This window comes from Rhamphochromis sp. 'chilingali' (genome assembly GCF_963969265.1).
Source record: "Rhamphochromis sp. 'chilingali' genome assembly, chromosome: 22".
Lineage (NCBI taxonomy): Eukaryota > Metazoa > Chordata > Actinopteri > Cichliformes > Cichlidae > Rhamphochromis > Rhamphochromis sp. 'chilingali'.
The window spans coordinates 11,300,061-11,313,898 of NC_137950.1; the positions used below are offsets into that span (position 1 = coordinate 11,300,061).

General features: G+C 40.0%; 3 protein-coding genes across 3 annotated transcripts; 1 reads left to right on the forward strand and 2 right to left on the reverse strand.

Annotated features, from left to right (window-relative positions):
- The first annotated feature begins 934 nt into the window (after positions 1-934).
- LOC308390631 (ras-related C3 botulinum toxin substrate 1) lies at positions 935-6,831 on the forward strand. The gene is made up of 6 exons (XM_080872830.1): positions 935-1,236; positions 3,153-3,224; positions 3,390-3,507; positions 4,031-4,093; positions 4,497-4,656; positions 5,434-6,831. Exons 1-6 carry the CDS (start codon positions 1,202-1,204, stop codon positions 5,562-5,564), a joined length of 579 nt encoding a protein of 192 aa, XP_080728956.1. The 5' UTR covers positions 935-1,201; the 3' UTR covers positions 5,565-6,831.
- Positions 6,832-7,248: 417 nt separating this feature from the next.
- On the reverse strand, positions 7,249-11,385 carry crym (crystallin, mu). Its single transcript, XM_080872829.1, has 8 exons — positions 11,043-11,385; positions 10,798-10,948; positions 10,655-10,717; positions 10,456-10,557; positions 8,402-8,585; positions 8,114-8,235; positions 7,933-8,017; positions 7,249-7,821 (listed from the first exon to the last, which is right to left on the reverse strand). The coding sequence occupies exons 1-8, from the start codon at positions 11,330-11,332 to the stop codon at positions 7,748-7,750; spliced, it is 1,071 nt and encodes a 356-aa protein (XP_080728955.1). The 5' UTR covers positions 11,333-11,385; the 3' UTR covers positions 7,249-7,747.
- Positions 11,386-12,371: 986 nt separating this feature from the next.
- On the reverse strand, positions 12,372-13,818 carry snu13b (SNU13 homolog, small nuclear ribonucleoprotein b (U4/U6.U5)). The gene is made up of 3 exons (XM_080873129.1): positions 13,620-13,818; positions 13,322-13,442; positions 12,372-12,844 (listed from the first exon to the last, which is right to left on the reverse strand). Exons 1-3 carry the CDS (start codon positions 13,620-13,622, stop codon positions 12,582-12,584), a joined length of 387 nt encoding a protein of 128 aa, XP_080729255.1. The 5' UTR covers positions 13,623-13,818; the 3' UTR covers positions 12,372-12,581.
- Positions 13,819-13,838: the final 20 nt, after the last annotated feature.

Consider the following 13,838-nt stretch of genomic DNA (forward strand, 5'->3'; position numbering starts at 1 on the left):
ACTCTCTGTTTTTCAAATTTAATTACTGTGACAAAAGAATTCCCCAAGTCCGGGAATTATATCTCATCTTCTCTGTCAAATACACTAGTTCAGGAAGCCTTTTACCTATTAATTTAATGCCCTTTAATTGTATAATGTAGTGGCTGGAAATCAAATATGCCATGCCACAGAAATGGTTTTGCCTGCATCCTCATTTCTTGCCTTTTTCTTTCTTTCTTTCTTTCTTTCTTTCTTTCTTTCTTTCTTTCTTTCTTTCTTTCTTTCTTTCTTTCTTTCTTTCTTTTTGTTTTGTTTGCATAGAATTTTCATCTCACAAAACAAATTTTATTATTAGTTAATGATAGCCAGAATGAAAATAAATTGCAGGTTTTAAATGATGATTTCGTTGTTTTGTTTTTTTGCGGTTTCTTTGTTTCTTAAACGTATTTTTCACGTGCATGTTGCTAGTTTTATAAAATGACACTGCTTACCCCAGCCAGTTACATTTAACCAATAAAGACAGCAGGAATGCACACTTGAATATTTACATGAATGTGCTTAACTGTCCCTACAGTTATTTAACAACTCACGTTTCTTCAGATATTAAGAGATAGATTGCACTTATTAACCTCTAACTAGACATTGCCGTTATAAAAAGAATTATTCGGCAATATGAAACATTATTATATAGCTAGATGTTATTCCAAAATATTCCAAGTATTTTAACTTTTTTTGCCTTTTTTCCTTTTTTTTCTCCTTACTTTTTACATGACAGTGCATTGCTGCAAAGAATCATATGTTTATGGAGTTTTTGTTATTTTGTCACTTTTTTGGAGGCTGTCACGTTGTTATTTTAACCAGCAGATGGCACATTTTGACTACCATACGATACCCATCTCATGCCTTGCAGGAATCTCCTAGCCTCTGCTTCCAAGTTGTGGGCGTTTTTTCCTTCTCAGTCTTGACTTTTTTTTTTTTAGGGTGTTGCCTTTACAACTTTGGAGTTTCACCGGAGTGCTACTAACAAGGACAGTCAAGTCGGATACGTCCTGTAGCAACATTTAAAACTTTTCGGACCACCGTCGAGGACCCCCCGCTTTGTTTATTCCACACTTTTTCAGACGGTACGGGACCGCTTTATTATAGCCGCTGTTAGCCAGCTAAGCTAACGGACGCCGAGCTGCTGTAACGTCGGCTGAGTCGCCAGAGAGAGAGTCGTTCGATGCAGGCCATAAAGTGTGTGGTGGTGGGGGACGGGTAAGTTAAAGGGCAATTTTATTATCAATTTGAGCTCTTAAATGTTCACAGTTTGAAGCACAGTACGATGTTTTATGGCTGTTTTAGTTGACCCAGTTACCAACAGTTCGCTAGCGGCTAACATGCCTAAGATAACAGCCAACATGAGCGACAGCTGTTGTTGTGCCTGTTCTCCAGCCCAGCTGGGTCAGACAGATTTATCTGCATGCCCCGGTTCGGTGTGACTGAAAGGCTCCACAGCACGTTATTTAGCAGGCATTTCGTTTTTTATAAAGTGTTATGATTAAGTGCTTACATTTGTCTGTTTAAATTATGGTTTTACAACAGCTGTGAAGCTGCCCAAGGCCTTTGAGAAACTTAATTCACTCGTTGTTTGAGGCTTTAAAACAACAAACCACCATTAAAATTCAGCAGAAGCCATTTAATTTTAAATTAGCTGGGTCATTCCTTCTCAATTCCTCATAATTTTAAACATTTTCTGCTCAAACATCTCCGATTTGCCTACCAGTCAGAGTTTGGACTCCCATAGTGGTTGCTGTGAAAATTTAGCTTTATATCTCAAATATTTTTCTGGATATTTATTAAGTTTTAAATGCCCGTTCATCCACTTTCAGGCCTTTTTTTGCACATTGAAATCTGAGTCAATGTTTGAACATGAATATCTCAAAAACTAGAAAAGAAAGGGCCTGAAATTTCCCTTTCCCTACCATAAAAGTGATTCAGCATCCGTAATATGGGACAGATGCACATAGAAGACTGAATATTGGCAAGTTAAAATATTAATATTTGCGCACACACTAGTTAAATAAATAATTAAAATCTTCACATTGCAAACAAAAAAAGGAAGAAAAAATTGTGATAATTTGTCAATAGTGTATATTTGTATTGTTTTCTCATTTTGTTTTATGCTGGATTGGAAAAAAATTTGAATTTTTTTTTTACACAAAACAAAAATATCACCAATTAGCTTATTTCAAATTGATGAAAATTCTGGAGTATTCAGATGGTACTCTTAATTATTAATACTGATCCAATAATTTGATTAAATATTTGCTAAACCTACAGCCCTGAAGGAATCTTTGAATTCAGGTTAAGTTTACAGTGTTGTTAGAGATATTAAAAGGCGTTTTGAATACCTTCCCCCCCCCCCCCCCCCCCCCCCCCCAATTTTAAATGTAAAACATGCATTATCAGACTCCTCTAGGGCAGTGTGCTTGCTTACAAAGTTGTTATTGGGTTGGGGTTGGATGTAGAGAAAAAAATGTCTAGAATAATAGTTGATATATGAAGCAAACATTTCAATTTACTACCAAATTTATATATTGGAATAAGTTTTATGAAAGTGAAAGTGAAAATGTTAAGTGAAATAGTACTTATGCAAATAAAAACATAATGTCTTTACCTGTGCTCAGCACAAAGTTTTATTTAGTAGTTGAGACCTATCATAGTTCACCGTATGACTGGGTGGCATTTAATGATCTGTGTGTGTGTGTGTGTGTGTGTGTGTGTGTGTGTGTGTGTGTGTGTGTGTGTGTACAAATTCTCACTTTGTTGAAAATCATGGATCAGATATACTTAGGATTATGATGCATTTCTAAGCCTACAGTTCATTTTGTAATGTATTTGTATGTGCTCTTATCCCCTATACTATACTGTGTGTGTTTTAGATCGTATAATATAAAAGCTGTTTCAGGACACTCCTGGGCATAATTAAACTTTTGCGATTAAGACCTGACATCTCTTAGAAAGATCACAACAAAGCCAAAGCAGTAGGTCAGCAGTGGTCATCCAAAGCTAGATCTTTTACATGAAACCTGTAACTCGACATGTTAACCTGTCAAGTAGCACAGTTTCCCCATTCACACATTTCAAGTAAAGTGCTCCACTTCTCATCATTCCCTCCTTCCTCCTCTCAGGGCTGTGGGTAAAACATGTCTGCTAATCAGCTACACTACCAATGCCTTCCCTGGAGAGTACATCCCCACGGTGTAAGTATCACACACACAAAATCCCCCACTGGCCAGCTGAGGTAGGGGTGTCAAATTGACATGTGGCAGTTAATCTTGAACATTAAGTTGCATATTACAGAAGAAAAAAGTTTTGTACGTTTTTGCATAGTTTCAAAAACATTATCCACCTCTCATTCTCTGCAGCTTTGACAATTACTCTGCCAATGTGATGGTTGATGGGAAACCAGTGAACCTGGGACTGTGGGATACAGCAGGACAGGAGGATTATGACAGGCTCAGGCCACTGTCCTACCCGCAGACAGTATGTATACAGGCATATATTACATGTGTTTATCCACTGTCTTGCATAGTTTGGTGTAGCCAGACAATGTTCACTTACCCAGCACCGATTTGGAGTTATTCACTGGCCTCTAATACTCAAGACAGGGTCTGTGCATTCTGCAGAGTAGAGCCTTGTATCCACAGTACCTATACACTGTCTGGAGGACGGCTGGAGGAAGTGAAAAGCAGCTCTTGCTTTTGAAAAGCAGCTCTTGTTTGCCCTCTTTGTCTTCGCAGTCAAGTTGGCCTCTGTGCCAATGACTCGAGTAATGGGAGTCACTTTGTTTACCCAACAGGACCAGCCTGTGTTTGTGTTTATTTGTGAATCCTCACATCTGCATTAGTCAGTCTTATGTTCAAAATGTTCATCCTCAACTGTTATGGTTAATTAGTTCTTACAGTAAGTTTGGGTTATTATTTTCAAAGTTGGAACACAGACGCCTGCACAGCGATAGTGAAGTTCTTAATGTCGTAGTGATTTGTGTCTGTTTTGTCCTCCTCAGGATGTGTTCCTGATTTGCTTTTCACTCGTCAGTCCAGCCTCCTTTGAAAACGTCCGTGCCAAGGTCAGTACAGCATGCTCTTTAATATTAACTTAACTGTTGTCCATGAAATGCCATTCTCAGATCAGCTTGGCTGGGTAATTGTGTTAGTGTGATACATAGCCAGATGATGGTGTGCATTTTTGACACAATTCTAAGTCTAGCTAAAGAAATATGCTTAATTTTAGGATTTTTTTTTTGTCACAATGGTTTCCAAAAAACTATTAAAAAAAATGTTTTAAAAGCAAAATGTAAGTTTTAGTTCAAATGCAGCTCTTTGATGCAATGATCACACTTCTTAAAGGTAACACTGTTTGAAACTGGAAACTGTGAAAGAAATCTGTTGTTTTAAACGATGCACTTGCATTCAGTATCGTCTTTTTATTTAATAATAATGCATGCCAACACTTCTGTCCTCACCCTGCAGTGGTACCCTGAGGTGAGGCACCATTGCCCCAACACACCTATAATCCTGGTGGGAACCAAGCTGGATCTAAGAGACGACAAGGACACCATTGAGAAGCTGAAGGAGAAGAAACTCTCTCCTATTATCTACCCGCAAGGGTTGGCCATGGCTAAAGAAATAAGTCAGTTGTAGCTCCACACTTTGACAAATGCTTCCTTTTTAAAAAAAAAAAAAATAATAATAATAATAATTTATTGACTATTATTTTAGAGGATGAGGATGCTAGAAGGCAAACTCTGCAAGGGACTATTTTAAATTTGGCAGATTCCTGTTAACTTGGCTGCAGACTGACAGCAGCAGCGACTGGCGTCTGTTTGTTGCTCGTTTGTCGATTCATTGTTGGCATTTCAGGAATATTTATTGACATTTTACACTTGTTACAGTATTTAAGTAGTGACTTTTCTCCTATAATTGTTTTTGCTGCTTTAGAAACAGCATTTTGTTTCATTTTCTTTTTGATGATATTTTTCTCATTTTAATAATAATAATAATAATAAGAAAAATAAAAACACTTATTAATTAGCATCTGGACAGGTGTGCCTAATTAAGTGGCTGGCGAGTATATTGTGTCTATTTATAGTCACATAGTAGTTATTTGGAAGAGACCATCTCCTACCTTCCAGATGGAGCCTCAGAAACTAAGCCTTTAGAAATCTGATAAAACTGCGCACAATTTGTTTTAAACTTATAATTCATTATGGCAATTAAAATATTTAACATTTCTATTGCTGAGTTGTTTTTTTCATCATTGATTATTTGTAATTGTGTTTTTATCCATTTCTTTCTTTTCTATTTAGAAACCTCTGCTGCCTTTTGCTGCCTAAAGTGTAGAAGGATCTTAAAATATGTTTTGACTAAAAAAACGAGACTGTTCTTCTTTCCCCTTTTTGTTGACCAGGTGCAGTGAAATACTTGGAGTGCTCAGCTTTGACCCAGCGTGGCCTTAAAACGGTGTTTGATGAAGCCATCAGGGCAGTTCTGTGCCCACCACCTGTCAAGAGAAGGAGGAGGAAGTGCAGCGTGTTGTAACGGGGAGCAGCAAATACAGTCGAAATCAGAACTCGCCTACTTGGAGGGAAGAAGACGGCTGGGTTATTTTCACCCTGTGTCCTTGCTTACATAGAAGCTTTAGTAGATCATCTGAAAGAACTTTACAGATTTAAGGGGTGCAGAAGAGTTTCTGTCAGATCTTTTCTCTGGGTTTGCATCTGTTTAGTCCTTTCAGATGGATGGGAAAGAAGTGATTTTTTGCTAAGGCCTCGGGGAACGGGAGGGCAGGGGATGTAATTGTTGAGCTGGGGAGAGAGGGAGGATTTTACTAAAAGAAAAACAAAAGTCGTCGGTTTTCTCAGACATTGTGAAGAAACACTACCTGAAGGTGAATTTCTCGTGACACTACCGTAGATTTAACACTAAAAGAAGGAAGTTCTGCACGGCACTCTATCCCCTACACACTAAGAGATTCCTGTTGCCTTGATTAAAATTTTAGTTTTAAGAGGTAAAAAGATTTTTTTTTTTTGATTTTTTTTTTTTTGATTTTTTTTTTTTTCCTCCATTGGACCATTTTTGTTTACACGTGTCATCCAACTAGAGGTGCTGCGAAAACTCAGCCATCTCTTGCTAGTCCCTCTGTGAACACTTTAATACTGTTTTTACCTGCACAACGTGTCGTCATGCAGTTGTGAAGAAAACCTTTAAACCCTAAAATGACTGCAATAAATTTTTGAAGCTCCTGCTCAGAATAATTGCAAGAGTGCAGTGATCAAACATTAAAGAGACGGTGTCTGGTTAATATTTTTAACATTTAGTTGTCTTGTTCCTCAATGTTTTTTTTTTCTAAATGTATCCATTGGTCTTGTCTCATCATATGTGAGCACAGTATTTTATGAATGACGGTCAGACATGTGAAGGTGTCTGTGCAGCAGGTCTTGTTTTGCTCTCCTTTATTTTTCCTTTAAAGTTGGGCCCTAGCTTTCACCAAATTTTACCCAGACGATGCTTCTTGCTAGTATGTGATACCCACTGTGTCATAGCCATCATGGAAGTGTGTAACATTTCATTTTGAACCCATCTATTACTGTCTGTTATGAAGCCAGTGAAGTAATTTTTGAAGGTCAGAGCTGATTTGAATGCATTTTGTTTTACAATTAAACTTCAGTAACAGAAAATTTATTATTTTGAAATGATCAAGTTGTGCGATTGCTCCAGGGAACTCAACATTTTATCAGCGTTTCATTGGCACAGAGGAAGTTGGATTTAATTTCTTAATAAATGTGGTTTCATTTTCACATTGTAATTTGCTGTGATTTCTTTTTCTTTTTTTTTCTTCCTTTTTTTTTTTTTTTTAAGCAAATTTGTTAAACTCTGTTTTTACATTTTATATGATGCCACAGACATTCTTTTGTCAAGGTAAAGGTTTAAAAATGTTACTATTTCCAATGAAATGCTTTGATTGGAGTAGTCCAAATTTTAAAAAGGGGGAAAATGCCCCATTAACACTCAGTTTTGCTTCTGTACTCCACCACAATGGAAGCGGTGTACAGAAGCAAAACTACAAAAAGAGTCTGAGCTTCCTGTAAATTAACAGACGACATGGAGCCGCTGGTCTGTCCATCTCTTGTAGCGCAGCAGCAGTTGTCAACTTTTTCTGTCCCCGCTTGGAACCAGAACATGGTTCATACCTCCCGACACTTTAATGATCAACAACATTAAATTAAAAACAAAACAAGGATCCAAATTTATTAGCGTCAGCCAACGTATTTTTTTCATGCATAAATCATTTCCTTTCAACTTGGATTTACTCCAGATTTTTTCTTTCAACCAAGGTGGGAAAGTGTTACAAAAGTTTAAAAAAACAGACATTTGAGTCTGCCTCAATTGTGGTCTATTATTTCCGAATATTAGTGTACCATATTAAACAATGTGGTGAACACTATAACCACAGTAGAGGAACATCAGCATGTTAATCTCACAGCCTCACTTAACTCGTGCAGTTGTAGATTTGTTCAGGTTCCTCGATATTACTTAAGTCAGTTATCTGCTTTCTTCCCTACCCTGACTTTGTGATTCATCGGCTAACAGCTAAACTTAATATTAAAATAAGCTCTGAGGAAAGGCCAGACATATTTCTTTTGCTCCTTGATAATTGTTCTTGTATGGCTTCATTCTTGGTCATTTGTGTGATGTGTAAAGGTTAAAAGTACATGGCCGCTTCACAGTTTGTAGGCTTTGGCTTTCCACTGCTCGTATACCAGGTTAGCAGCCACTGCATCTTCAACTCCCATTCCTGTTATTAAAAAAACAAAAAACAAAGACATTTTCAAAGCATTAAATTTCTTAATGAGATGAAAACATGAAGTAGAGGCCAGATTGTGTGGCTTTAAAGAGTGAGACTTACCAAGGGACTTAAACACGGTGGTCTTCTCTCTGTAAGCAGGTTTGATCCCATTAATAACATCTCCGAGCTCTGCAAACACCTCAACCTGCAAACGGCACAAACGCTGTAATATTCTTCCTCACATAAGATGCCAGTGACACACACACTGACCTGTAAGCATAACAGGAGATGACACACTGACCCCAGAGAGGATGACATCACCGGACTCGGCCATTGCTCCCTCCCTGCTGTCAGCATACACCACAGCCTCCTTCATCAATGAGTCATCCAGTTCCCGCCAATCTGGCCTGCAAGCTCCCACCGCTGGTTAGAGGAAAAGTAGAGAAACTGTTTTTCTTTTTAAAATTATTTTCTGTAGTAACCGGTAAAAAAACGCTCCATCTGTTTCCTCAGTTTTGCATAACCATCAATGTAAAAAAAAATCTCCCCCACTTCCCTTAAAATATTTTGTGGGTGAATTACTTCTCACCTGCCACATGGGCCCCTGGTTTGACCCACCGGCCACACAGCACTGGCTCTATAGACCTGGTTACTGTTACTATTACATCCGCTCCCCTCACTGCTTCCTCCACTGAACCACACACCGTCACGGGACCGCCAACTGAGCGGCGAAACTTCTCCGCTCCCTCCCTTCTGTGGTTCCACACCCGTACCTGAAATGAAGTTTCAGGGGAAGCGAAACAACCAACAAATCTTTGATTAGTTGGTGCAGTTAATGCATTAATATAGCTGTGATCAGTAACTGAGTAAATACTAAATGCAGTTTTTAAGTAATTTAATTTATTAAGGGATAAAAAATATCCAAACCTACCTGGCCCTGTGTGAAAATGTAATTGTCCCCTTGTTTGCAGATTTAAACCATGCTGGAGCATGAATGGCCTGTTTAAGGTCCTGTCAAAACATCTCAATCTGATTTAAGTCTGGTCTTTGACTAGGCCACTCCCAAAGCTTAATTTTCTGTTTATTGAGCCAATCAGAGGTGGACTAGCTGGTGTGTTTCAGATCATTGTCCTGCTGCAGAGCTCAGGGCATGAACTGATAACTGGACATCCTCCTTCAGGATTTTCTGCTAAAGCAGAACATCCTGGAATCATCAAGGAAACCAGGTGCTGATGCAGCAAAGCCTCCTCAGATCATCACATTAACATCACCATGTTTGACTGTTGGTTTGATGTTCTTTTTATGAAATGCTTTGAGTTTTATGGCAAGGTTTGAGTCCCATTACATGTGACTAATGGGAGTTCAGCTTTTCTCTCGTCAGTGCACAGAATATTTTCCCAGGTGTCTTGGGAATCATCAAGATGTTTTTGGCAAATGTGAGACGAGCCTTTCTTTTCTTTTTGGTCAGCAGTGGTTTTCATGTTGGATCTCTCCCATAGATGCTATTTTTGCCCAGTCTCTTTCTTAATGTGGAATCATGAACTCTGACCTTAACTGAGACAAGTGAACCCAGCAGTTCTTTAAATGCTGTTCTGGGCTCTTCTGTGACCTCCTGCATGAGTCTTCAAAGTGCTTTTGAAGTAATTTGGTAGGCCGGCCACTCCAGGAAAGGAAATTTTCTCCATTTCTGCATAATGGCTCTCACTGTGGCTCACTAGAGTCCCAATTTTGGTGCTTCTTAGAAATAGTTTTACAACCCTTTCCAGACTCATAGATGTCACTGATCTTGTTTCTCAGCTGTTGTGTTACTTTTTTAAATCTTTTAAGCCTGCTTCAGTTTGTCACAGAAGTTCTGTGTAAGTGATTTCTTTATTCAGCAGTAGGGATGGGTACCGGTATCCGGTTCTGACATAAACGGTAGTAACCAGACCAAAAAGCAGCGCACATTTCGGTACTCTGAATGGGACATTTTGGACCAACATTTTACACAGCACTCTCTACCACTATAATAGAAAACACCACATAAGGAAATATCTTCTGGAGGAATGGTACTTATCTCTAAAGAACAGCTCCAAATACCTGGAGAATTAATGCTAAAGAGCATTAAGAGTGTTCTGGTGGCACACGTCAAAAGACTATTGGTTTTTCCTTTAACATGAATGTATGGGTCATTCATACAATGTTCAGGTACTGCTGCTACTGTTACTGGTCAGAGATCATTTTAAATACCGACATCTGGCAAAATATAGAACACATTTTTATCACTTTCTCACCGACACTGCTAGCAGGTCGGCAGCAGGGACTGCTCAAAGGAATGCTTTGTGCACATGCTTACTACTGTCCCTCTCTGTCAGCCCCACGAAGCTCAGCAAGCTGTGCTGTCACACATTTTGCACATTTAATAAGAGCCGACATCCTTCAGGTAACTCACAGTATGTTCAGTTTTGTGCAAAAGTCTGGGGTCCCTTATGTTGCACAGATTTCTTTAAATGAAAAAATAAATAAATGAAAACCCCTGCAGCAAACAAGCCTCTTAGTGGGGCAGACGTTGCACTTGCTTCTTATTCTTTAATAAATATGTAATAGTATGCTGTACTTAACGTATCATGTTCTCTAAAATAAATATATTTTTTGGAAGCATACCTCTTTAAATGAAAGCATTTCAGTGAAGGCTTTATAGTGACTCAGGGCTTGTTGGCCGGTCCCCAAGATGGCCAGAACCTCGGCTCCATGGCGCATCAGCAGCTGCATGACACACCAGGGCAGACCCAGAAGTTCAGAGCTACAGCAGGATTTCCAGAATAGAAAAGGCATGCTGTGAATAAATCGAGAGCGGAAGTACCTTAGCCGAGATTGCTGAAGCTCCAGCAGTACGCATGTTAGTGATTGCCTCTCCATCCATGACCTGCGGGTTGGAAGCATGAGACTGCAGCTCATAAAACCAAAGCCATCAGAAAGACAGGTGCATGCGGGGATTGAACTCACAGCTTTCATATGCCCGGACTCGGGATCCAGCAGCAACACTGTGGCTGACACTGATGGCAAAGTGGAGCCAGCCCCCCTGTTGTAGAAGCACACTAACTTTGTGGACAGGACTCCGTCATTCTCCATGTATGTAGGCATCAGCCCCAGAAACCTAGAAACGAGAGCGAGTTTCAACCAGCAGTAGCTGCACCCTGTTAATGGTTGATTTGTGCTGAAGCACTCTTGAAGCAGACGGAGGGCCTTACCCGTTGTGTTTCTGCAGGGGCACCGTGGAGCGCACAGGCTGGATAACCTCCGCGCTGTCCCGGCTGGAGAACTTACCTAAAGCCTCCTCCAGACGGGGGATCAGCTCTTTGTAATGCAACAGGCTCTCAACTTCACGCTCCCATATGATAACAGGAGGAGCCCCAGCCATGGCTGCTGCTTCTGAGACGCTGATGCGGAACTGACTTAACTGGTTTGGTACAAAATTTGAGTCAACATCGAGCGGGATTTGAGCTGCGTTCAAGAGCCGCAGTAAAGCTTTTTTAAACATGTTGCGCGGAGAGAGGCGGGACGCACAGAAGAGGCTGTATAATCCACTGCGCTTTCCAAGCGCCAGGCTCCCGTAGTCTGTGATTTGGCACCAGTTTAAGGGGAGAAAGTATTCAAACAAGCCAATCTCAGGTTGATACCCACTTAATCCGTGTTTAAGTGTTGCAGTTTCTACGCAAACGATTGTGAAACAATGTCCTGTCTTCACATTATAACCAGTAACCGGGCCAGCTAGATGCTGCTTTCACGCCCCCTAGAAGGTTTGTAAGTCCTTTGACTTCCACAGTTGTTAGTATTTGTATGACTGTAGAAATTCGGAATTATGAATTCATTACTTTTAATTGACAATTTACATCCGTGCTTTTGAGAACGTTTCCCGACTGATTATTTATCCTGATGCAAAAAAAGGAAACAAATTGTAATTAACATTTTGATGTAGTGATCAGTGTAAGAACGTGTTTTATACAGTACTGTACAAAGGTTTTGAGCCAGAAAAAATTGGAAAGAGGTGATCGATTTATCAAAACACATGCAAAAACATACGGAATTACAGCATATACAGCAAAAACAGTTTGTTGGGTCAGTGTTTGGTATGACCACATTTATTCTTTCAATTCTCTTAGGATAGTTTGCCTGTCATTTCTTTAAGTAGTCTTTGAGAATAGTTGTCAAGGCTGCTTGACTTCTGCCATGCTGAAGACAGTTTGAACCAAACATTTCAAAGCCATCACTAAATATGACCTGTTTGCCACTGATTTCCATCCCAGTGTTTCTGTAACCTGGTGTACCTCAGCCTTTTCTCCATGTTTCCTTCCACTGAGACCATTTCTGATAAGGCTTCAGTGAAGAATAGATGCATCTCTCAGGTCCTGGGTCAGGTCTCTCAAGGACATGATTTTCAGATAGTCCTCATCTGCTATTTTCTTTGACACACATCAGACCATGCAGAGATACGCCCCGTTTTCTGTTACTAACCATTTGGGAATCACTTTGTTTGAACTCATCTTGAAAAATTTTTTTTTAATGAACACAAGACCAGGTTTTAAAAAATAACAAAAAGAATTATTTTATTAAGTGAGCAGGGCTACTACAAACTCCTGATGAGAAACATCGGTCCCAAAAAGCAAGAAACAAAACAAAAACACAATTAAACATGATTTTCCCCCCTCATGTTTAATCAAACAAAGGACAGCACTATTTAAAATGGGTTTTTTTTTCCCCTCAAGGAGTTTTTGTCAGTGAAAGAAAAATCACACAAGCAGTCTCTCAATGGCCATCTGAACAGACTGGATCTGTGGCTTGAGCTGAGACCCCTCTTTTATAGTGACTGAGGTAGCGATAACGGGGCGCGACACCCCACAGGCCCGGCCCAAGGCCTGCTTGGAGCGGACGAACACGTAGGGGACGTTCTTGTCCTCGCAGAGCAGCGGCAGGTGGAGGATGATCTCCAGTGGTTCCGCATCAGCAGCCATCACGATAAACTCAGCGATGCCTCTGTTCAGGGTTTTAGTGGCTGGGGAAGAAAGAGCAACTTGAATACAGCAAGTTTGTTCTTGGAAACAAAAAAAAACAATGCTCAGCATATTACAGGTTACACAAGAAAAAGTGCCCTTCATTACTGCTGCACCGTTATTCTTTTTGTGGCCCACAACAAAAATACAAGTGTCTGTTTAACACATTTTTCACAAGCACTTAGTAATTCATATAATAAAAGCACTCAACATTGGCTAATCATTAGCCTCCACAGGAAGACACAGCTACGGTGTAATTTAACAATTATCTGTGTAAACAATACTAAAAGTTATTTTTCTTCTCGCAGGCATTCCATTCATGCAGAAATCAGAGGCTTGTGACTAAAGCTTGTTGTTTAAAGTGAAGAGAAACCACGTTTCGAGCATGCTGGTGTCGCCTGTCCACTCAAATGCGTTCATTAACAACTTAAATATTAATTTGCACCGACCGTGTCGCACGGCACGTTGTGTTTACCCACCTTCGTTGGCTCCCTTCCTCAGTTGCTTATAGTTTGAGGCTTGCTGCACCAGATCCAGGATAGTTTTGGTCAGCGTGGCATCGGCCAGCGGGTAGGCCTTTGGGTTGACTTGTGCTTCAGTCTGCTCACCACACAGAAACAAAGTAACTCCATGTTAACCAAGAGAAACCAGTTAACGGGGAAAAAAGTCACCAGCACCGTTTCTGGTCACTTCTACTGAATTCTGCACTTAATTTACTATGCTCGCTGGTAGCTAACTAGCTACTCTGTTAGCTTGTTCGTTCGAGAAGACACTCACCATGGTGTTTTTGTGCTATTCGGGCCCTCTCGGCGAAATGCTTCACGGAGGACTATTTTAATTCGACTGGCTTTTGAAAGATTAACGATACGATGCAAAATGCGATCTCCTGTGATGTATTCTACAGCGGTACCAACTCTCTAAGCTCCGTCGCATGCAACGAGTCCAAACGTTTGCCACACGTGTGGTGTGAGGCGCATGCGCACTGGCAAAGCTGGC

Excerpts from the sequence above, each read along its gene's own strand:
- crym (XM_080872829.1), bottom strand. The coding sequence starts at position 11,332 with ATGTTTAAAAAAGCTTTACTGCGGCTCTTGAACGCAGCTCAAATCCCG. Across the intron at positions 8,586-10,455 it reads AAATGCTTTCATTTAAAGAG|GTACGGGTGTGGAACCACAG; the intron begins GTATGCTTCCAA and ends ACTTCATTTCAG. Across the intron at positions 8,236-8,401 it reads ACCAGGGGCCCATGTGGCAG|CGGTGGGAGCTTGCAGGCCA; the intron begins GTGAGAAGTAAT and ends TCCTCTAACCAG.
- snu13b (XM_080873129.1), bottom strand. Across the intron at positions 12,845-13,321 it reads GAGGAAGGGAGCCAACGAAG|CCACTAAAACCCTGAACAGA; the intron begins GTGGGTAAACAC and ends TTTCTTCCCCAG.
- LOC308390631 (XM_080872830.1), top strand. The coding sequence starts at position 1,202 with ATGCAGGCCATAAAGTGTGTGGTGGTGGGGGACGG. Across the intron at positions 1,237-3,152 it reads TGTGTGGTGGTGGGGGACGG|GGCTGTGGGTAAAACATGTC; the intron begins GTAAGTTAAAGG and ends TCCTCCTCTCAG. Across the intron at positions 3,508-4,030 it reads CACTGTCCTACCCGCAGACA|GATGTGTTCCTGATTTGCTT; the intron begins GTATGTATACAG and ends TGTCCTCCTCAG.